Source organism: Rana temporaria, chromosome 3 (genome assembly GCF_905171775.1).
Source record: "Rana temporaria chromosome 3, aRanTem1.1, whole genome shotgun sequence".
In the NCBI taxonomy this organism is placed as follows: Eukaryota; Metazoa; Chordata; class Amphibia; order Anura; family Ranidae; genus Rana; species Rana temporaria.
The window spans coordinates 31,075,385-31,100,791 of NC_053491.1; the positions used below are offsets into that span (position 1 = coordinate 31,075,385).

General features: G+C 42.4%; 1 protein-coding gene across 11 annotated transcripts in view; it reads left to right on the top strand.

Annotated features, from left to right (window-relative positions):
• Nucleotides 1-25,407, top strand: part of AKAP13 (A-kinase anchoring protein 13) — a 423,120-nt gene that overhangs the window by 97,086 nt on the left and 300,627 nt on the right. For all 11 annotated transcript variants that reach the window (XM_040342370.1, XM_040342380.1, XM_040342375.1 and 8 more), the window contains exon 2: nt 1,731-1,766. In XM_040342370.1, coding sequence (XP_040198304.1) covers nt 1,731-1,766 — 36 coding nt within the window. The remainder of the gene's footprint in view (nt 1-1,730; nt 1,767-25,407) is intronic.

Below are 25,407 nucleotides of genomic sequence, written 5' to 3' on the forward strand. Positions count from 1 at the left end.
CTTCAGGGAGTTCCGTCGGAGATCCGGTGACGTCACGGCCACCGGCGGGGCTTTCCGTGTCCATCTGAAGGCCTCCTTTGCTGTGCCTTCATATCTGCATGCCGGCGGGACCTTACTATGTGCCACACGCAAGGGCTGTTACACTTCCCTCTATCACTTCCCTCTATCAACCTGGGATTCTACAGCCATCCACTGGGAGTTGTGATAGTTCCCTTCACAGGACATCTACATGCCGACAGACTGATGTTAACTTCTCCTCATCTGGATTCAGCAGTGGTATCGTTGTACACATTTTTATACCAGTATCATACTTGGCTACATGTTTTTATGATTGCTTTTGGTACCGTTTGGTATTACTCGCACCATTTTTACAGTTTATGTAGCTACATCGATTTTATCTCCAGTGCAATATTTATTTTGTTACCTACTTGAAGACTATAAAAGTTAATGCTATTCCCATCGAGCGCTGCCGTTGTGTGTTTTTTGTATCCTGCTATCCATTTTCCAGTGGTTGGTAGCTGCACTGGGAATCGGCCTGCAAGGAGGAGATCAGCTAAAAGTAGTTGGATCTGTATGTGCGTTATAATTAATCAAAATTAGTCGATTAATCGATTAAAAAAATCAATTAATCGAACACAAAAATTTTGATCAGTAACAGCCCTAATATATAAATTTTGCCTAGGAGAGACATTCTGCCACAGTTTATCTGCGTGAGCCAGTTGGGAACCAGTTAAAAATGGTTTTCAGTTTGTGGTACTCGGATGCCATGTAGTTCCACTTTTAATAAATACATTCATACTTGTGTGTTTTTTTTTTTTTTTTATACCTGCCTAGAGATCAGTTTTAAAATTTATAGATCTAATGCTTCTATAAAATATAATTTACCGTATATACTCAAGGGTATACTAGGGTGTCCATCTGCATGCCTCACTGTGCCCATGCCTCACTGTGCCCATGCCTCACTGTGCCCATGCCTCACTGTGCCCATGCCTCACTGTGCCCATGACTCACTGTGTCCATGACTAGACTGACGTTTAACATGGGAGTCTATGGAAGGGGTGCCCAGCTTTGAAAAATTGGTGCTCCCCGCCCTTGGGTCCCCTAGACAACAAACTTTGCACACTTGTAGAGAAGAAATTGGGCTACATGCGTGCCAAGTTCCGGGTCCAGGGGACCTACGACCGGGCCGGTACTGGGTCCCCAAATTTATCTCAGAAATTACCTTTTAACATGGGAGTCTAGGGGAGGGTGCCTGGGTGTGAAAAATCGGTGCTCCCCAGCTGTAGGTCCCCTGGACAATAATCTTTGCACATTTGTAGAGAGAGAGTGGGGCTACATGTGTGCCAAGATTGGGGTCCATTGGACCTACGGCTGGCCAGTACCGGGTCCCCAAAATCCGGGAGATCAGGTGCAAAAAGGTGACTCGACTATAAGCCAAGGGGAGCGTTTTCAGCACCAGAAAATGTGCTGAAAAACTCGGCTTATACTTGAGTATATACGGTAAGTATTCTTACCCAAGTGACAAATCCACACTATAAGGTTACCAGTGAAGACCTTGGTTTGCTTTTGCAACTTCAGCCCAACTCTGCGTTGCAAAATGTCCTATAAATGTTTCATAACCGAGATCCCAATTATGCAACTAAATTTAGCAGTGATTATATAATATGGTAAATGTACCTGTTCCTCAGAACTTGATAATTACAGTCTCCCGTCTCTTGTCTCTCTTGCAGGTCATGAAACTTAATCCAAAGCAAGCTCCGATATACGTAAGTTTTGTCATTTCATACTCTAGATTCTCATCCTTCAGAAATGCCATGTTGTATTAAATTTAGATGTTTGGGGGGGGGGACATGAAATGTAGACCCGATGTAGTTTATATCTTACAATAGCCAGGCCTGGAATTGATGGGCTGTTTGTTTTAACAAATGTTATTGTTCCATGAACATTCATACAGTCATGCTATTGACAATGTCTTGAGTAATTTTTTGTATTGGTTACAATGTAATATGCGATATGTAAGTACAGTTTCTGACTATGCACTGCGTTGGAGGCTTTAGTATAACCCGTGAGCCGTGCGTATGGGTGAAATGATAAAAAAAAGAGCACATTTCCAAATGCCTAAAAATTTGCAAACTGCTGTAATTTCTGTGGCGAAGTGCGACAGGAAATGAATTCTTGTACTGTGTGTAGTGAATGTTCTTAGTTTTGTGTACAGCTTAAAATTGTTACTAAACCCACAACAGCAAAATCAGTCTGTACATGCAGTAAAGCATGCTTGTTATACTCACTGTGGACCCTAAGGGGTTAATCCTCTGCATTGTGTATAAAAGCCTGTTTGTTCCTGTCTTCTCTGATAGCCCCCCCCCTTTCCACTGCCCCCTGATCATTTCCTGATAACAGAGTCTATGGAGTCAGGCTGTACATGCTCAGTTTGGTGTGTATTGCTAGAGAGGTTTTTTGTTTTCCTTGGGAGAGTGCATTTGATAAGCACAGGGCCAATCGGCACTGTCCAGACAGAGGGTCAGGGGTCTTGCAGTCTCGTAGTATAGTCAGAAATCTCCTCCTACAAGCTTTACCAGCACTTGGCTGGACACTGATGGACGTCAGAAGACTGTTCTATACTGCTGATGAGAAAAGGTATTTAGCAGTTTATATTTACAAAAATGATTGCATTTCCATGTTCTGTGTGCTGTGGGAGACCAGATATAGCGAATGCAGAGTCCTGGGTTTAGACAGGAGACTTGGAGACAATTTGTTGAATCCAGCTGCATCTATAGGTTTGTTTTTATAATCTATCTACTCTACAAATATTTGACCATCATATCAAAAATACTTATGAAGCTCTAATCCAACTCGGAATACTTGGCTGTAAAACTATAATTCCAAGACACTGCTATAAAACACATCTAATAAATGAAAAAAAATCGAATTTCTTTATCAGCTTAGGCCAATATGTTTTCTGCTACATATATATGGTAAAAAAAAAATCCCAGTAAGCGTATATTGATTGGTTTGTGCACAAGTTATTGCGTCTGCAAACTATGTGATAGATTTTATTTTTTACTAGTAATGGCGGGCTCAGCGGGACTGCGATATTGCGGCAGACAAATCGGACACCTGACACTTTTTGGGGACCAGTGACACTGATACAGTGATCAGTGCTAAAAATATGCACAGTCACTGTACTATTGACACTGACTGGGAAGGGGCTACACATCTAGGGGCGATCAAAGGGTTAACTGTGTGCCTAGCTGGTGTTCTCTTACTGTGGGGGAGGTGCTTGTACTCGGGGAAGGCATGGACTGGTGCCCCTGCTTTGCAGACACAGGATCCATGCCTTCTGTACTGACAGAACAGCGATCTGCCTTGTTTACAGATCACCTTTCTCCCTCTGTAGCCAAGGATCAGGGGGTGCCAGTAGACATCGAGTCCGCCATACCCACAGATCTGTCTTCCCACAGTTAAGGCACTCCCACCCCACACACACACAGTTACAAAACACTACCTAGGAAAACATTTAACATTTTGATCACCCCTGATGTTCACTCTGCTGCAGCCAGTGTCATTAGTACAGTGACTGTGCATATTTTTTAGCACTGGCCCCCTAATAAGTATCAAAAAATGTCCCTTGGTGTCCGCTGCAATGTCTCAGGACCGCTATAAGTTGCTGATCGCCGCAATTACTAGTAAAAAAAAAAAAATCATAAACATGTCAGTTTGTAGACGCTATAACTTTTGCGCAAACCAATCAATATACGCTTATTGCGATTTTTTTTTTCTTTTTTTTTACCAAAAATATGTAGAAGAATACGTATTGGCCTAAACTGATAAAAATTGTTTTAAAAAATAAATTTATATTTATTATAGCAAAAAGTATAAAATATTGTGTTTTTTTTTCTTTCAAACTTGTCCCTCTTCTTTTGTTTATAGCACAATAAATAAAAACCGCACATGTGATCAAATACCACCAAATGAAATCTCTATTTGTGGGGAGAAAATTATAAAAATGTCATTTGGGTACAGTGTTGCGCAATTGTCATTCAAAGTGTGACAGCGCTGAAAGCTGAAAAAAATTCCTGGGCAGGAAGGGGGTGACAGTGCCCTCCTGTAGGCAAGTGGTTAAAGACATATAAAAAAAATAAAAGCTGGATGTCTGTAGAAGCTGTTTTTTTTCTTTTTTTATTTATTTTTTGTGTTCTTTTATGTTTTATTTTATGCTTGTGTGTATGAGGCCTAAACTAAGCATATATATGAATGCACGTTTTATTGCTGAGGCTGCTGCAAGGTGGCGGTTTCTAGCAGCAGTTTCAGGCCTTTGGGTGTCTCCAACAAAGAAGGCTTTTACAGGTGAATACCGTACATTAAAAGCCCATATAATCTTATGGGATGAATGTTGAAATTAATGGTCTGCCGACCAGGTTTTATTAACATTCCTCACACTCTCAAAACCAGATGTCATTGAACAGGGAAGTGGTAAAAGGGAGCACAAAGGTCATCCCCGTCTTTTGTGTAGAAGGCCAAATCTTCTAGCACTGGTGATCACCTTGGATATACAGTTTGACTGAATGAAAAGTGATTCGGAAAGTTCTGGACAATTTCCTACCTGCCTTCAGAATTGGACAAAGCAAGAAGAGCTTCTAAAGGTTCATTTTAACGTGATAAATTATTGGCCAACTACAGCGAGGGACAAAAGTATTTGATCCCCTGCTGATTTTGTACGTTTGCTCACTGACAAATGATCAGTCTATAATTTTAATGGTGGGTTTATTTTAATAGTGAGAGACAGAATAGCAAAAAAATGCATTTAAAGTTGGAAACGGATTTACATTTTAATGAGTGAAATAAGTATTTGCAAAACATAACTTTGGTACTTGTTGACAATCACAGAGGTCAGACCTTTTCTTGCAGTTGGCACCAGGTTTGCACACATCTCAGGAGGAATTTTGTCCCACTTCTCTTTGCAGAGCCTCTTCAAGTCATTAAGGTTTTGAGGCCGACGATTGGTATTTCAGACCTTCAGCTTCCTCCACATATTTTCTATGGGATTAAGGTCTAAAGACTGGGTAGACCACTCCAGGACCTTTTTTAATGTGCTTCTTCTTGAGCCACTCCTTTGTTGCCTTGTCCGTGTGTTTTGAGTCCCTGTCATGCTGGTTACCCATCTACGACCCATTTTCAATGCCCTGACTGAGGGAAGGTGGTTCTTACCCCAGATTTGATGGTACACGGCCCTGTCCACTGTCATTTGATGCTGTGACGTTGTCCTGTCCCCTTAGCAGAAAAACACCCCTAAAGCATAATGTTTCCCCCTCCATGTATGACAGTGGGGGAAGGTGTTCTTGTGTTCATAGGCAGCATTCTTCCTCCTCCAGACACAGCGAGTTGAGTTGATGTCCAAGAACTTTATTTTGGTCTCATCTGACCACAACACTTTCACCCAGTTCTCCTCTCAATCATTCAGATGTTCATTAACAAACTTTAGACAGGCCTGCTACACATGTGCTTTCTTGAGCAGGGGGACCTTGCGGACGCTGCAGGATTTCAGTCCTTCATGGCGTAGTGTGTTACCAATCGTTTTCTTGGTGACTATGGTCCAAGCTGCCTTGAGATCATTGACCAGATTATCCCGTGTAGTTCTGGGCTGATTTCTTACCATTCTCATCATCATTGAAACTCCACAAGGTGAGATCTTACATGGAGTCCCAGACCGAGTTTGCAAATAATCACACCAACTGTTGCCAAGCTGCTTGGCGATGGTCTTGTAGCAAATTCTAGCCTTGTGTAGGTCTACAATCTTGTCCCTGACATCCTTAGACAGCTCTTTGGTCTTGACCATGGTGGAGAGAATCTGATTGCTTCTGTGGACAGGTGTCTTTTCTGTACAGGTAACAATTTGAAATTAGGAGCACTCTCTTAAAGTGCCCCTAATCTCTGCTTGTTACCTGTATAGAAGACATCTGGGAGCCTGAAATCTTGCTGATTTGATACGGGATCAAATGCTTATTTTCACTCATTAAAATGCAAATCGATTAACTTTTTTTCAATTTGTTTTTCTGGATTTTTTTTTTTTTTTTTTTTTACGCTGTCTCTTGCTGTTAAAGCGGGAGTTCACCCATAAAAAATGTTTTACCCTTAGATTGATGCTCATTTTGTCTAGGGGAAACGGCTAGTTTTAAAATCGAAGCTGTGCTTGCCGTTTTAGAGCGATCTTTTCCGCCACTTCCGGGTATGGGTCTTCGGGACTGGGCGTTCCTATTTTGATTGACAGTCTTCCGACAGGCTTCCGACGGTCGCATCCATCGCGTCACGAGTAGCCGAACGTCGGTGTGGCTCTATACTGCGCACCGACGTTCGGCTACTTTCGGAAAATCGTGACGCGATGGATGCGACCGTCGGAAGCCTGTCGGAAGACTGTCAATCAAAATAGGAACGCCCAGTCCCGCAGCCCATACCCGGAAGCGGCGGAGAAGATGCATCTCTAAAACGGTAAGTACAGCTTCGATTTAAAAAAAAAACTAGCAGATTCCCCTTGACAAAATGAGCATCAATCTAAGGTTAAAAAATGTTATTTCCGGGTGAACCTCCACTTTAAAATAAACCTACCAATAAAATTAGATTGATCATTTGTTTGTCAGCGGGCAAATGTACAAAATCAGCAGGGGATCAAATACTTTTTCTCCCCCACTGTAAGTAGACTCTAAATCTTTCTTGGTAGTCTTGGAAACGTGTTGCGTTTCTCCATCATACCTGAGAAAAAAACACATGTTAAAGAAGTCCAGTCCTATGGGTCAATTAATTTTGCACTCCTGTGACCCATTTTCAGCAGAGAGCAGACTGAAGTTCACTCTCTGCTGATGTCAGTCCAGGCACCGTGTCATCCCGACCATGAAGTCTGGATCCGCCAGGTGCCTGGGCTGACACCCGTCTCAGTGAGCCCCTGAGAGTCGGACGCTCTGCCCCTCCACAGCCCAGCACTCCAATGAGCGAGGAGGCAGAAGAGCAGTGACTGACAGTCAGCAGCTCTCTGCTCACAGAGCTCTGAAAAAAAAAATCCTTTTACTTCTCTTATAAAGCTTATGTTTCACTCTGTTGGGTGCTGCAGATTGGATCAGGAGTGGAATTTTGGTTTTGTATAATTTTAAGAGGTTTTAATACTCAAATTGTGATTTTTGTGCCAAGATCATAAATTAGATTCTGTGGACCAATAGCTGATTGGATTGAAGTTGTTAGGGCAGAACAAAATATTTGTATGACAGAGCTATAAAAGAAGTGATCTTTTTATGGGGACTATGGGATGTCTGTTTACATGCTATGTAGACATTCTCCTACAGATACAGATGTTGCAGATGTGCTTTTTTTTTTTTTTTTTACAGTTCTCCACCCTACAATTTGGAAGTCTTTCCTTCCTTGGAGAAACCCAATAGGCTGATTGTGAGCCCAATTTAAGGAATAGAAGCCATCTAGTGAAACTTTGAGCTGGCCAGGGCAATACACAGGTGGTGATGACTCAGCGTGAAATGTTTAAAGGGCATTTACTTCTTATTGTAGCCTTTTAATTGTAAAGTGTTCATAAACCCAGGAGCCTGCATTCACTATATCTGGTCCCCCACAGCACACACACACAACATGGAAATGCAATTATTTATTTTAGTAAATATAAGCTGTTAAATAGCTTTTCTCATCAGCAGTATAGAGCAGTCTTGTGACTTCTATCAGTGTCTGGTTAAAACTCGTAGGAGGAGTTTTCATTCTCATTCTGAACTGGCAGCCTGCTTTTGGAAATTTATTTATCCTCACACGGACTAAATCTCCAAAGAATTTGTTATTCTCCTAATCTTTCTGCCCAGTCCATTCCTGTTCTTACCTTGTCATATCCAGAGTGCCCACACAAATAGAGCTTTCTTTTGGTGGTATTTGATCACCTCTGCGGTTTTTATTTTTTGCGCTATAAACAAAAATAGAGCGACAATTTTAAATAAAATTCAATATTTTTTTCATTTTTGCTATAATAAATATCCCCCAAAATATATAATAAAAACATATTTTATTTCCCTCAGTTTAGGCCGATAAGTATTCTTCTACCTATTTTTGGTATAAGCTAAAGAAATACTACTCGAATCACGTGATTCCAATTTTATACTGGTGGTGATCGTGTTTAATTAAACTAGGATTTACATATTCAGACTACAGAGCGGACTCTTTCCCCGTGTCGCTCATACATCCTCTGCAGTGCCCGGGGATTTTAGAAAACAGATGACTGGCTTGTGGACATCAAACCACATACCAGGAGCTGTCAGCAAGGAGCTTTTCTTATCAGTTTGTCTTTTCTCAATGTCAAAGCAAAATAGAGTAGAGGGAGGCAGGCACTGACCAACCTCAGAAAAATTTATATTGCATTTTTAAAGCACACTAGTGTGAAAGTGGCCTACACTAACTAGTCTTCAAAATGTCCCCCCCCCCCCTCCAGTTCAGTCACATGATCCATAGCTTTAGCTCCCATGTGTCAGTCAGCTGCAGGGGAGAGCTGGGAGCACCAAGAATAGATGGGCTATGGGAGCCTATGGGTGATGTCATGGCATGTCTCCTGGCATTTCCAGCCCCTTTTAGGCACCTCCTCTCCCTTTTTTTTTGTATGAACTTTTCTTTCACTCATGGTTAGTGTTTGGCTGAAGCCATTTATTATCAATCAACTGTGTTTACTCTTTTTATATCATAATGACAACGGAAACTACCCAAATGACCCTGATCAAAAGTTTACATACCCCAGTTCCTAATACCGTGTATTGCCTCCTTTAACATCAATGACGGCTTGAAGTATTTTGTGGAATTTGTGGACGAGGCTCTTTATCTTCTCAGATGGTAAAGCTCCCCATTCCTCTTGGCAAAAAGCCTCCAGTTCCTGGAAATTTTTGGGCTGTCTTGCATGAACGGCACATTTGAGATCTCCCCAGGGGGGGCTCAATGATATTGAGGTCAGGAGACTGAGATGGCCTCTCCAGAACCTTCACTTTATTCTGCTGTAGCCAATGACAGGTCAACTTGGCCTTGTGTTTTGGATCATTGTCATGTTGGAATGTCCAAGTACGTCCCATGCGCAGCTTCCTGGCTGATGAATGCAAATGTTCCTCCAGTATTTTTGATAACATACTGCATTCATCTTGCCATACATTTTGACCAAATTTCCTGTGCCTTTGTAGCTTGCTCATCCCCAAAACACCAGCGATCCACCTCCGTGTTTCACAGTAGGAATGGTGGACCTTTCATCATAGGCCTTGTTGACTCCTCTCCAAATGTAGTGTTTATGGTTGTGGCCATAAAGCAAAATTTTGGTCTCATTACTCCAAATGACTTTGTGCCAGAAGGTTTGAGGATTGTCTCTGTGCTGTTTGGCATATTGTAAGCGGGATACTTTGTGGCATTTGCGTAGTAATGGCTTTCTTCTGGTGACTCGTCCATGCAGCCCATCTTTCTTCAAGTGCCTCCTTATTGTGCATCTTGAAATGGCCACACCACATGTGTTCAGAGAGTCCGGTATTTCACCTGAAGTTATTTGTGGGTTTTTCTTTGCATCCCGAACAATTTTCGTGGCAGTTGTGGCTGAAATTTTAGTTGGTCTACCTGACCGTGGTTTGGTTTCAACAGAACCCCTCATTTTCCACTTCTTCATTCGAGTTTAAACACTGCTGATTGGCATTCTCAATTCCTTTGATATATTTCTATATTGCTTTCCTGTTTTTATACAGTTCAACTACCCTTTCCCGCAGATCCTTTGACAATTCTTCTGCTTTCCCCATGACTCCGAATCCTGAAATGTCAGTGCAGCATTGGATGAAAGATGCAAGGGTCTGACAGGAGTCCAGAAACTCATTGACCTTTTATACACACACACTAATTACAAGCAAACAGATCACAGATGAGGATGGTTACCTTTTTAATAGCCATTCAAACCCCTTTGTGTGTCAACTTGTGTGCATATTATCAGGCCAAAATCATTATTGTGTCTAAACTTTTTTCATCAGGGTCATTTGGGTGGTTTCTGTTGTGATTATGATTTAAAAAGAATAAGAGCCGGTTCACACTGCGGCGGCACTTTTTCGGGGGCGACTCTGCAAGTCGTCCTAAAGACAACTTCAGAGGCGATTAGCAAAATTACTTCTGTATAGAAGTCTATGCAAACCACCCCGAGCCGCCCCCGAAGTTGTACAAGAACCTTTTTCTAAGTCGGAGCGACTTGCGTCGCTCCTATTAGAACGGTTCTATTGCATAGAATGGAACGCGACTCGTCAGGTGGCTGAGCCCCAGTGTGAACCGGCTCTGAACAGAGTTGATTGATAATAAATGGCTTCAGCCAAACACGAACCATGAGTGAAAGAAATGTGTTTGTGTTGTCATTCATATTCTCTGAAAAATGGCCAAGAAATCATAAATTCTACCAGGGTATGTGAACTTATGAGCACAACTGTATGTGTGTGTGTGTGTGTGTGTGTGTGTATGTGTGTATGTGTGTATGTGTGTATGTATGTATGTATATGTATGTATATATATATATATATATATTTTATATATATATATTCTAGCACCAACAGTTTGCGCAGTGCTTTACAACATAAAGGCAGATTTTAATACAGTAGTTATCGGGGACCCCTGCTCGTTAGAGGTTACAATCTAAGAGGGAGAATATATCTTTTTTTTTTTTTTTTTTTTTTAAGGGAGAGTTGAAGAATTTTATTGATACTTTCCAGCTACTGTGCAAATTGATTTGAAGTGGAACTGCATACTTTCTGATGATAGCAAGAAGAGAAGAGATAAGCTTATCTTTGGAGTTGAGACTTGACTGTACATAATGGTTTATGACTGGTATTATATTTGCTATTGTGCTGTCTGATCTAAGGTTTGAAACAATGTTTATTTCCTTAAGGTCAGCTGGGGACATCTATTAGTGTCTCTAAATCATACAATGTCTATTTGAGTTTGCTTTCATCTTATGCCAGATTTTTTATTCTAAAATGATTTTTCATTTTTGTCCATTATGAGATCTTTTTTGAAACACTTTGGGCACTTCTGGTCTACTCCATGCCATGAGGGAACTCCCTTTTTTATCTGCAGTAAGGCCCCATTCACACTTCGCATAGCCAATGTGCGTTCCTCCTTGCAGGTATTGTTGCATGATTTTAGCACATTCCCGTGCTTGCGCATTTTATTTGACTTTGCTGCCCTACGCTAGACAAATGTGCCAAAGAAGCTACTGCAACTTTTTGGGGGACAAGCTTTGCATTTATTTATGTTATTTTTTTGTGTGCGTTTTGCTGTGATTTCTGCACAACAAACCCGTGTTACGCTTTGCCTCAATTTTAGTTTGATCTGGGATTCCAGATACGCAAAGTGTGAATGGGACCTAACGCACACAAAGATCATGATGTTAATGCGGAACTGAACTGTATCGGCCGTTTTTTTTTTTTCTTTTTTGTAAAGCAACGCACTAGCAATCATCAGATCTGTCAGTGTATCTGTGTACATCCCGTATGGACAAGCAGATGCAATCTAACAGGAAAAATCTATGAGCTACCATGGTGCTCCACAGCACCATTGTAGTTCATTGAGAACTACAAACCGACAGCTGCAAAGGTAGTTGGGGCTTGAAGTTAATTTTCACACAGAGCTGTCTGAATGAATGACGCGGCGGTGCGGGGGGAGCTGTTTAAAAAAAAAAAAAAAAAAAAAGACAGCTAGTATAGGGGACTTCTCCCTGTACTGCTGTCACAAGGGGTGCGGGAATCGGGCAGAGGCTGCAGCATTGGGAACATGTTACAAGTTTCACCCTAAAAACGGGTGGAACATGTTCCCAAAGGTGAACTTGTCCTTTAATTTTTTTATATTTGAAGCTAAATTACCCATCTGCCCATGTCTCTAGTTTATCTGGTTGAGAAATCCCTTTGAAGAACACCCCAATTTCTACTTGTGGGCAATTTGAGTAAAGTCGGGATTCATGTAGCAGTTTCTTCCTGGAATCCATTTTTCCTTGGCTCAGGCAGGAGGGTGTGCTTGGCTGAGAAAGCACCTCCCCCTCCTCCAGATGAAAATTGTTTTAAATGTCCATTTTTTTGGCCTAGGCCAGAAACCAGAAAGTAACTCATACCGTGTTTCCCCGAAAATAACCCCGGGTCTTATACTAATTTTGGCAACAAAAGTCACAGTAGGGCTTATTTTCAGGGTAGGTCTTACCATGTAATGTGTTGTCTTCTCTCCCCCACTCTCCCTCCCTGCCTGACGGAATTCCCAGTGTGAACTGAGTTAAAATGCTTGTAAATCCTATATCCCACTCTATTACAGTATTATATAATGTACAATGTGTGTGTTTCTGTAATATAACTGTGCCAAATACCTTTTGTTATAGCGCCGCTCTGTGCTTCTGTGACCCACCGGAGCTCTCTTCCCCGCAATTATATTACAGAAACTCACACATTGTACATTATATACTACTGTAATAGATTGGGTTATAGGATATTACAAACATCTTAAACTAGGGCTTATTTTCGGGGTAGGGCTTGTAGTGCTGCCCTCTTGGGAAATAACGCTAGGTCTTATTTTCGGGGGGAAACACAGTAGTTCCGCTTTAACAAATGAGCCCGTAACCTCTAATTCTACTTCATCATGAGAATGTGTACTTTAGCAAGTGGCTGTGATTGTAGCTCCATACACTGCCCCAGTTTGATCCAGTCTGATGGTGAAAACGTTTTCTTTCAGCAAGTACTGTACCTTGCTTTTATTATTTTTTATTATTATTATATGATTATGTATATCACTCATGGGGTATCAATGTTTGTTTCCTGTTCAGGGAACCAAAGGTAAACTTAACGTTAAAGCAAATTAAGCCAAAGATAAGAATTGTAAGCATTTTGTGAATTATTCAGGCAACATTTTCCAGCATGAAAAAACTTGTGATTTTGGAGGAGAGGCGTTCTTAAATGAGTGCATTTAACCAACCCGGGTCCCGTGCACCATTTTAAAATACAGTGGCTACTCATGGACTATCCTTGTTCAATTTCTTACGCTCAACTATTTATTTATTTATTGCCACGCAGCCAATGCTTTAAGTCAGGGGTCTCAAACTCAAATTACCTGAGGGCCACAAGACAAGTTTTCATATGCCATGGGGGGCCGCATGCAAACTTTCAAACTTCAAAAACAACAGTACTGGTGTCAGCGAACACATTATTAACCCCCAGCACTGGTGTCAGCGAGCGCATTATTACCACCAGCACTGGTGTCAGCGAGCGCATTATTACCACCAGCACTGGTGTCAGCGAGCGCATTATTACCACCAGCACTGGTGTAAGGCAGGGTTTGACAAATTTGCTTGGAATCTAGGAGCCAGCTAAAAAAGTTAGGAGCCAGAAAACGCACCCCGTCCCGACGGGCTTGCGCGCAGAAGCAAACACATACGCGAGCAGCGCCCGCATATGTAAACAGTGTTCAAACCACACATGTGAGGTATTGCTGCGATTGGTAGAGCGAGAGCAATAATTCTAGCACTAGACCTCCTCTGTAACTTTAAACATGCAACCTGTAGATTTTTTTAAACGTCGCCTATGAAGATTTTAAAGGGTAAAAAAGTTTGTCGGCATTCCACAAGCGGGTGCAATTTTGAAGCGTGACATGTTGGGTATGAATTTACTCGGCGTAACATTATCTTTCATAATATAAAAAAAAATGGGGATAACTTTACTGTTGTCTTATTTTTTAATTAAAAAAAGTGTAATTTTTTCCCAAAAAAGTGCGCTTGTAAGACCGCTGCGCAAATACTGCGTAACAGAAAGTATTGCAACGATCGCCATTTTATTCTCTAGGGTGTTAGGATAAAAAATATATATAATGTTTGGGAGTTCTAATTAGAGGTAAGAAGATGGCAGTGAAAATAGTGTAAAATGACATTAGAATTGCTGTTTAACTTGTAATGCTTAACTTGTAATACCAACGGCCACCACCAGATGGCGCCAGCTCACATCTGGTGGTAATAACTTGTAATACCAACGGCACACCACCAGATAGCACCAGCTCACAAAAAAAAAAAATTTTTTTTTTTTTTTACTCTTTGCTCCCCCCACTTCCACCCTGCCTGCGGGCCATTTATAACTGGTCCGCGGGCCGCAAATGGCCCGCGGGCCGGTACTTTGAGACCACTGCTTTAAGTAGAACTATGGGCAAAACTTTTTTTTTTTTTTGGATAGAGCAAGGGAGAAATTGGTCCACAAAATGATTTTTGACCGGCTACAAAATAGAATTTTATTCCTGTCCACCAAAGAGGTTCTTTCCTAACAATCTTTGCCGCTTCCTGCCGCCCCTGCGGGCTCTTTACAGAGCCAGCGGGTGAACCAAAACTGTCCCGATTCCCCCATCCATACCTATTCGGGGAATGATGGAATCACTCCTGAGCTATTGTGTTCTGATCAGTGAAAAGTGTGTGGGCTGCTCAGACTCGATAGGGAGGGGGTATGTAGGCAGTGCAGCTGCTGCTAGAGTGCTGACAGGGGATGGAGCCCGTCCTGGTTCCTGCAAAGGTTCAAGGAAGGAAGGGGTGACCCTTGGAAGACGCACATCTATGATATCCTGCTACAATGAATGGAGTGACAACCTCAGCCTGGACTCAGACCAGGCCACGCCCCCAACATGTTTTACTCCACCCCCCTGGAGCTCGGTCACGGGGGTTTGTGTTCTGATGGCGGGGAGACTTCCCCGAGCGGCATTAATCTGACAGGCTGGTTGTACAGAAGAGCAGTAGATATAATTCTGCACAACCACTGTCCCTTATACATGGATCGAAATTTGTCTGGTTCAGTAGGGATACATTTTATTTATATCCATGTGTGGACCGCTTTTAAAAAAAAAAAAACTAAAAATACTTGATCGACTCTCCTATGAATGTTTTTGGAATGGGTGTATGATGTTGACATCGTATCATTGCACCTACTTAACACTAGTAATGCAATGACAATATGTATGGAGATAACTGCTACTTCCTGGTACAGAAGATATTGTCTAAGCAATAGTCTCGGGATAAAGAAAAACAATATGGACATCCTTATCAGCACAACTTTCTATCTTGGCAGTTAAGTGTTTGCATTTTAGATAACTCCTTAACTAAGAGGAAGATATAAAACGCTTTTGTTTGTGAATACTTGTAGGGTGCCATAACACACAAATAATAAATCATCTAGATTACTGTGGTTGTGTACTTGTGATTTGGTTGTAAAAATAATTCATAGACTTAGGCCTCATTCACACTACGGGCCGTTCGGGTCCATATGTCACGGACCTGAACGGCCGATCCATGCATCGCTATGGAGCGTCGGATGTCAGCAGAGACATGTCCGCTGACATCCGACCCGCTAAAAACAGACGTATGGGGGGCCACGACCCCATCCGTCCATGCGGATCGGATCTAGTAAGATCTGATGAAAATGGATATGCTGTCCGTTTTCATCAGATCGCTCCATAGGAGGACAGCGGTGCCTGACAAGCCCCTCCCTGCTCAGTGAGCAGAGAAGGAGCTTGTCATCTGTTGGCTTAGCGGAGATCTGCGGACTGATCTCCCGCTGAGCTGACGGGAGCAGGCGGACTCCGTAGCGACGGAGTCTGCCTGTGTGAATGAGGCCTAAAGTTAAAGTTGTTTTTAAGCCACTCTAACCTGTATACACCATCAGCACTGCCTCCTATTGTAGTATCCTCCTCCTGTGTGTGATTTATAAAAATAAATGCTACAAATGCCTTTTAACCTTTCAATACCTTTCACTGCCGAGATTGTGATCACATGACCAGCCAGCTTTCTCCTTTCCTCCTCTGAGAGATGCAGTGGGCGGGGCTGAGATTTCCCTGCTCATGTCAGTCTGAAGGGGAGGAGGAGAGAGCCGGCCGGTCATGTAATCACAGTCTCTGCTCTTAAATTGGGTATTTACAGCATTTATATTTTATAAATAATTTCCAGAGGGGGACACCAATAGGATGCAGTGCTGATGTTGTATACGGGTTAGTGTTATGAAAGCAGCGGGAGGGGGGCGGGGCGGCTCACACACAGAGGGGAGGGGAGAGGAGGACACGGGAGCAGAGAGAAGAGCAGATAGCCGGGCTGCTGATGACCGAGGCACGTAATCTGACCACAGTGTCAGGGCTCAGCAGCCATGATATGCTGTGGTCAGTTTACAGAATGGTGGGATTTTCTTTCATTTCACTTTCAATGATAATGATAAACAGTACAAATAGTGAGGGTGAATCTCCCTAACGGTGGCACAGACAGCAATAAAAGCTGTCAGGTGTTCTTTTTTTTTTTTCTCCACATCAGACTCGACCAGGAAGCAGAACAGCGAGACAAGCTCACGGTAACTCCGCCCTTCACGTCTCCTCTGTGGTCTCGCATCACATGTGGTTTATCCATTTATTTACCTCCTTTTTTTTTTTTTCTTATTTTATATTCTTGATTTTTTTTTTTTTTGTATGTTTTCTTTTCTTTTAAATATATACCAAGAAAAATCACTTTTACATGAACATTATTAATTATGACCCTCGTTACGTAGGAAGAACCCCGTCCCTAAGTTACTACTCTTCTTTCTTCTTTTGTTCCCCCCCCCCCAAAGTCCTAACCCCCCCACCTCCCTTCGGTTCTGTCTGTCACTCTTTAGGTTTAAATTCTCTGTGTATATACCAAGGTCTCACCTGTCTTTTTCGATCATTGCCTGTGTGAATTTTTCGGATGTTTTGAAAGCTTTCCATTTCTGTCAGGTGTTCTAATCCATCACCACTTTAACCAAAAAAATAAAAATATTTTTTGCCTTTAGTTTTATACTTTAACTGGTTAGCCAACACCAGGATTTTAACGAATCCATTGCCAAAAGTTTTCTTTCCTCGTTTTTGTTTTGTTAAAGTTATTTGTTGTTGTATTGCCCTTTACATTGTAGCTTAGAGCTGATTTCATGAATTGTTGTGATGCCCGCCATCCAGTTTTGTCCAGTTGAGTCTAATCTCTGACCTATGAGTGACACAAAGGGCCAGAAAAAGCAGAGCCGCAGGAGCTTACTGATGTCATTGTCACCATTACATAATCGCTGTAATAGGACTCTGGATTAAGTGTGAGATGTAGAGAACTATTTAAGCCACTGTGTGTAACAGGCCTGTAAGAAGCACAGGTAACCTTTCGTTGGGCGAGTGGGGAAATCCAGTCATTGTTGTTGAACCGTCTCTTCCTCTTCCCCCTATGACTTCCTCATGTGGAAGAGACACAGAATGGTCTACTTTTTTGAAAAACATGCAACACATTGAATGTAATCTGTGCAACAATTATTATTCTAAACTACTAATGTAATCCTTTCTACTATACCTGTAGCACTACCCTCGTAGGAGCTGCTGGTTTAGATTTTGGGTTTTGCACGTTGCCTCTAAGTTCGTTGTCTAGGGAGTCTGTAGAAATTGTAATGTCCACACAAGATGTAAAACCTTCAATTGTTTTCTTTTTTTCTTTTGCTGCATAAAACTTGTGAAGGAAGTAGAGAGTATAGAGAAAAGAGGAAGGTTCAGGTACGCGGTACAGAATGCACAAAAAGTATCTAAAGTTCCAGTATTCACCACTCACTCCTGAGTGAGTATTGCTCTCCCGGATAGACCCCTCTCACATGGCCTAGCAGCCGGAATGATACACGGACAGTATGGAAACAGTCTCTGCTACAGACCGTCTAAGAACAAAAGATGGATAGTCAGGGAATCTCTGCCACAGGATTTCAGTCCCAAACTTCCTGCCTTACAGCAAAAGAGCCTTTAAGCCGATCCGCCGGACTGTAAGACAAATTGAATAGTGGATCCCTCTCTCAACGTGGTCACCAGGCCTATCCCGAGACATCAGCTTGCCTCGCTTGTCTCCTCCAGGGCAGGTCCTCCCCCGGGTTTCCTTCATTAAGAAGCTTCCCCCACTTGGATGGACAGCTTGGGATCCCCTTCTAGAACCATAGGCCCCAGCCATCATAGCTGGGCCTACACGATGGGAGCACAGCCTCGGACCAACGTGGTCCCTGAGGCTGAAATCACACGCACTCACCTCGCGCCAGGAGGGCCAAGAGGCGAAAAGGGCCCCCCGAAAAACAGCGTCTGTCCCTTAAGTATCCCCCCCAGCATGCACAGCGGGGCACCACTCCCACCGGGCTGCTGCCGAGAAGGGTCACTTAACACACCATGGTTCGCCCGAGTTCCAACATGGGCCTGAGGTAGTAAAGCCACGTACGGGCAACAGGGGAAATCTTCAACCGAGCACAACCATGGCCAGAACAGAGGCTAATTTAAAGGTAAAGTCTAAGTCGTTGGGAGCCCGGCGCTACATACAGTTTACTAAATTGATCAGAACACAAAGTCTAGACCATGTCCATTTTCTTCTATAATTTGGGCTGGTTATGTTTGGCTGAAAATTCTGGTGGCATTGGAGTTGATTTACCAAAGGCAAATAGGCTGTTCAGTTTGCAAGGAAATTTTCCCTTAGCTTGGTGAATGTGGGGAAAATTCAGTTTGTAAGGAATACCCAATCACGTGCAAGGGGAAACAAAAATATTTTCATACACGGTTGGATGATGGAGTTGTGCAGAGCTTCAGACTCGGTTCACATGGGATTCGACTTGTGAGACCTCAAGTGGCATGACATGTCAGATGCAGGGTTTCCCTATGAGAGCTGTCTTAACCACTTGCCCTAACCCTGGTATAGTTTCCCTTCCCCCCCCCCCCCCCTAGGCTTTCCGATTTAAAAGTGATCCCAGCAGCGGAATCACTTTTAGAAGCGGCAAGAGAAGTGCCCCCCCCCCCCCACCCCCACCTGTTTCTGGGCATACTGGAGCCTTCAGAAATGCCCTGAAGCAATCTGATGCGGCCAATGCCTGGGCAGGAAGTAGAGTGAGGGCAAGATGGCCCCCCACTAGGCTCTATGCCCTTGGAGGACCGGTGAGACCTCTGACATCGCTTCTGGTTCTAGGGCATAAACAAATGATTTTTATTTTCTTAACCACCTACGGACTTCCCACCGTCGTTGTACGTCGCAACTTTGAAGAGGAATACCGTTATGGTAGCAGCTAGCCACCATAACCTCGGTACCCTCTTCAAGAGCGGGCGGTCCTCAATTCAGATAAAAGTGGTCTCTGCGGCGAGATCACTTTTGATCGCGTCCTCTTGCCGGCTGGGTATGGAGATGAGTGAGCGGAAGATGGCCCCTACCTGGCTCCATACCCATACCACTGCAGGACGGAAGCAACGTCAAAACGTCACTGCCGCCCAATGCTCTTAAAGGGACTTTTTTTTTTTTTTTTTTTTATTATTAAATAAAAAAAAATGTTATTGTCTTTTTGACCCCAGATCTCATATTTATGAGGACCTGACATGCTTTTTTCTATTACAAGGGATGTTTACATTCCTTGTAATAGAAATAAAAGCTACCCAATTTTTTTTTTTATAAAACACGTATGTGAGCAGCGCCCGCATATGAAAACAGTGTTTAAACCACACGTGAGATTTTGGCGCAATTGTTAGAGTGCGAGCAATAATTCTAAACCTAGACCTCCTCTGTAACTCAAAACATGCAACCTGTAGAATTTTGTTTAAACATCGCCTATGGCAGATTTTTAAGGGTAAAAGTTTGTCGCCATTCCACAAGCGGGCACAACTTTAAAGCGTGACATGTTGGGTACCAATTTACTCGGCGTAACATTATCTTTCACAATATAAAACAAAATTGGGCTAACTTTACTGTTTTATTTTTTAATTAAAAATTTTTTTTTTTCAAAAACAAAGTGCGCTTGTAAGATTGCTGCGCAAATACGGTGTGACAAAGTATTGTAACGACCGCCGTTTTATTCTGTAGGGTGTTAGGGAAAAATTATATAATATTTGGGGGTTCTATGTAATTTTCTAGCATACAGAAGTCGCCCCCGTATATGTAAACGGTGTTGCAACACATGTAAGGTATCGCCCACGATTGTTGGAGAAAGAGCAATAATTCTAGTGCTAGACCTTCTCTGTAACTCCAAACAGGTAACCTGTAAAAATGTTTAAAGAGTTGCCTATTGAGATTTTTAAGTACCATAGTACCCCTTGTACAGGCTCCTAAATGGTATCCCAGTTGGAAGAAGGTCGCAGGGTAAAGTTGTATGACTTTGCCATCACAGCAGTGTCAACCGAGCCTTGCCTCATTCACTAAGCTAAGCGAACATTCCCTTGCAAAGCGAACATTCCCTTTACAAAGCGAACATTCCCTTGCAGAGTGCCCATTTTCCTTTTAGTAATCCAATCCAACTGTGTAGACCACAAAGAGTACATAGTGTTTGTTACAGATGTTGGTGTAAGCCATAGACCACAGGCTGTGTTTGGTTTGGTTTTTCGCCATAGTAGACAGCCCTGATTGTTTACTAGAGGAGTAAATACATACACATGAGCACTTAATATAGCTGTATTTGTGCTGGCAATCCCATTCTTCCATTTTAGCCAAAAGGCATCAGTGCATTTTTAGCTGAAATTTGAGTTTACTTGTTTGATTTGCAATTTCTTTGCTTAAAGCTGAAGTTTAATCTGCTTATAGTTTGTTAGCCTGGTTTCTCATTTTTCCCCATTAACATGCTAATGAAATTTTTAAATAAAGCTTTTCTGGTTTTATCACATTTATTTTAGACTTTGTGATCTCATTATGTGGTTCTCTAAAAATTGCTGACAGATCATGGCTGATGGGGCGGGGTCAACAGGGTGCTGTAAATGGCTTCCTAAAAACATCACCGCACCCTGCCTCATTTACCTCTGCATGTTCCTCTTAATAACCTTCAGCGCTGATGCAAATAGTAGGCTGGCTGGTGAGTGATGCTCAACTTGTCTCTTCAGAATTCCCTTAATTCCCTATGCAAATTAAGGAAATCCATTGCCTCTTAAACAAAACGGTGTGTGGCCTTGACTGGAAGGAAGGGGTGGGTCATATTTAAATTAGAAGGGGCATGAGTTTAGTCAGGCCTAGGAAAGCACAAAACCTAAATACACTGAGTACGTTGCGCTGGGTGCCACATCATAATGGGCAACTTTCTGTTTATTGCCCAAAAATCCAGTTGGCCTGAATGCTTCAGCCATTCAAGAGAAGCCTTGTATTTTTTATGAATGAATACAAGGCTTCCTCTGACTGGCTGAAGTGAAGATTGTGACCTCATCCGCAACCAATAAGAGGAAGTTTAAGCTATGTGTGTAACCCTGGATCCTGCTACTTTTGGTCAGTCAGAGAGACATGAGTTCCAGCAGGCCAGCACTTCCCACCTGTTGGCGTTATATTGTAAATATAAAATCTTTCAGATTTAAATAAAAAAAATATATAGAAATAAATGGCTGCGCTGCAATAGAGTGTACTCTAAATGGTGGCCGTGTACACCTAGATTCACAATGTGCCCAATAACGCTAATGAAACATGAATGAAAAAACACATCAAATAATGAAATTGAAGTGCAACACAGTGACAAAAGCTGTCACTGCGTATTGTGTCAAATACAATGGGAGAACTCCCCCCATGGGGAAATAAGTTTGTCTCTTAAAACAAAATAAGCATAAAGTGATAAATTAACAAAATGAACGTTGAGATGCGTCAAAAGTCCAAATATTAAGAATTGGTGGTCTCTATAAAGCAAAGTCCTTTCCATTTGTGACATCCGTGAAAAACATGCAATACACCTCCAGAATAGTGAAGTTCTCAGATTGAGAAACAGGTTCCTCCACCAACGTATATGCTGCCGCTTACCAAATTCATAGATTTTGTGTTACGGAGATCACATGCGCTTGAGGCTCACAAACTAGCCAGAGTAATGATGGCTCACAGCAGTATCCCTCCACTTCCTGGTATATATGTCTTGGTGAGATCTAGATTCACCCACTCAGCAATAGCGCATATCCAGATGGAAGAAAACAAAACAAGCTCCCATAGCGTAATCCAGTCAGAATAAAATGTATTGCATAGTAAAAACGAAAACAAATACACTCACATATTGTGGATGAATAAAAGCGGGTCGAATAGTTGTAGCTGGCCCGCTTCCACAGCCCATAGCTTCCCGGACTCTACGTGGATCGTTGAAGTGACGTCAGCACACCGCTCCTCCCTACGTATGTTTCGTCATATGTGACATCGTCCAGGGGCATTATTGCAACAATCCACATAGAGTCCCAGAAGCTACGGGCTGTGGAAGCCGGCCGGCTACAACTATTCGACACACTTTCATTCATCCACAATATGTGAGTGTATTTGTTTTCATTTTTACTATGTAATAAATTCAAATCTGACTGGATTACGCTATGGGAGCTTGTTTTGTTTTCTTCCATCTGGATATGCGCTATTGCTGAGCGGGTGAATCTAGATCTCGCCAAGATATATATACAAGGAAGTGGAGGGATACTGCTGTGAGCCATCATTACTCTGGCTAGTTTGTGAGCCTCAAGGGCATGTGATCTCCGTAACACAAGATCTATGAATTTGGTAAGCAGCAGCATATACGTTGGTGGAGGAACCTTTTTCTCAATATGAGAAAATTAACTATTCTGGAGGTGTATTGCATGTTTTTCATGGATATCACAATTGGAAAGGACTTTGCTTTATAGAGACCACCAATTTTTAATATTTGGTCTTTTGACGCATCTCAACGTTCATTTATCACTTTATGCTTATTTTGTTCTAACACGTGTGTCAAGAGACAAACTTCTTTCCCCATTGGGGAAGTTCTCCCATTGTATTCGACACAATACGCAGTGATGGCTTTTGTCACTGTGTTGCACTTCAATTTCATTATTTGATGTGTTTTTTCATTCATGTTTCATTCGTGTTATTGGGCACATTTTGAATTTAGGTGTACACGGTCCCCATTTAGAGTACACTCTATTGCGGCGCAGCTATTTATTTCTATATTGTTTTTATTGTGTAATGTGTATATCTCGCAGTACTAGCCGCAGCAGCATATTAGTACATTTTCATTTCACATTATTAGACAGCGCAGTATTTACCGTTCCATGTTAAATAAAAAAAAACTAATATTTTTTACCTTTTTTTTTTTATTATTATTTTTTTATTGTTGAACTGAAAGAAAAAAAAAATGATACAATACTTTTTTTTATAAAATTTGTCTGTCGCTCATAAGGCTAACATTTTGTTTGGAGAGTTATTTGGTCTGCCTTGTGTCATAGACTCTCAGGCAATCGTCTCTGCCACTCATCTTCAGGCATAAAAATAGGTCTAACTGAGCTGTCTGGTCAGCACCATCTTGGTGGTATCAGTCAACAAGGGGAACACTACGCCTCTAGGCTGAACATAATGACTTTGACCTTCCCTTGTACTCTTGACCCAGTTCATTGCCTCCTGATCTCAAGTGCTTAGAACCTGTGCTGATATCGGCAAAAGGTGAAGTCATTCGGAAATGTATAAATAGCTGACACTTTCCAGAAGGGATGTGGTCTGCCAATGAACCTCACTGGCCAAACGGTGGGTCAGCTTAATTGTACAGCAGATTAATCGGTGCATGCTTTGTGTGTTTTCAGCTTGCTTTACTGGATTTCACATTTCCTATGAAGTCACAAGTACATTTGTCATGTGATGGTAACGCTGACGTTTAGTCAAAAAGTATTTTGTTCTCCTAATAGCTGCGGTCACTTCAGTTATCTGTAATGAAGTATGTCCCTTGTAGGGTGACCACATTTCCAAACTACAATTTAGGGACACCCCCCCCCCCCTTCCCAAAAATCAGCTTGTGCTGTACTGAATCACAGCAAAGTGATTGGACACAAGAGGCGGGATTTATGATTTCTCCAATCACAAGCAGGGGGCGGGATTGTGCTCCTCCAGGCATTCCCGGCCAGGACAAGTACTGTCAGTGAGTAAAGTGGTGATCTGGCAGCCTTTTTTGGGGGCATCAGATTGGCCCCGGGGGGGGGGGGGGGGGTGGCTGTGTCAGTTTCATTCCGGGACACTGTATTGTCCTGGAATGAAGGTGCCCGGGATAGACCTGCAAAATGCGGGACTGTCCCGGGCAATCCGGGACACGTGGGCACCCTAGTCCCTTGTCATGCAAGCTGCTGCTTTATGTATAAGTTTTCTCTGCAGGGTGCCCGGTCCTCTTCCAGGCAGTGAACCTCTGGCACAGAGTGGGTTAAAGCTGCACGCCAAGAATGTGCCAAAAACAACCCTTGCAGAGTTAACAATGCACAGCCTTCTCCGAATGGATGAGAGGGGAGAAAGGGGCAGGTCCTTGTTGAACCATGTCGAAGTCCTCGTTTTAGGCTGCAATCACACCTGAGTGTATTGTTTTCAGGCATTTTTTTATGGCGTTTTGCAGCGTTTTTGTACAGGCGTTTTTTTACACTTGCAGCCTCGGGGTACGTCCTCATTGTACTAACTTGAATGCAGCTAATGACAAAAATCTGAAGCTATTCAAGAGCAGATAAACCCAACATTTCATATTCCTGGTATGTGGCTGCTGTACCATGTAAGTCTATGAAAAAGTATCCCGTTCTCTTTGTTTTGCTTCCTTTTGTGTGAAATCCCTGGTGTTCCTGCCAATCCCTCTGCTTTGCTATTAAAACTGACCCACACTAGGCATGAGAGCACAGATTGGTAATAGCTATATCTGTGCTGAGTGGTCAGCCTGCTCTCCAATGATCATACTTGTCCTGACTCCTCCCTCCTAAAAAGCTATTTACTGTTCAGTGTGCTGCAGTTTCTCTCCCCCCCCCCCCCCCAAGCTTTCCAAGCTTCTCATGCAGCTGAGGGTATGCAACACGTACTAAAAAAAATAAGGGGGGGGGGATGTTCGTTTTTTTTGTTTTTATATCTATACAAAAATGTTTATCCTTTTTAATTTCTATTTTAAATTGGGTGATTTTACAAGATGAGGGTTTACATACTGTATACTTTAATCCCATCGCCCATGCCTAAAGTTCAGTGTTAGGAAAAGGACTGGAAATTCTGCAGAAAAAAAATTCTACATGAAGCAGCAGCCTGAGGAAGGGAAAACAACCATGAAGCTACATGTACTATATTGCCTCCATTGTATTTAGTTGGTTAATGGGCATGGAGGAGGAGGGAAAGAGTGGGATGCCATTTACCACTGTTTTGATACACCCACATGTGTGACTCTATAGTCACATGGGCACCTCAGATGTGATGGGGAGGAAATGCTCAGCATAGAAACTCACTGAAAACTGAGCATGTGCGGGGTTGCCACTACAGCTGCAAAATCCCTAGCTGAATTGGGGACATGAACAGAAAGTGGAGATGGAGAACAGCAGGGTCAACCAAGTTTTTTGCAGAATACAGAAAACTATTCTCATAGTGACTGAGTGTATAATACAGCATTTAATGACCGTTTTTTATGATGTGGGTTTAGT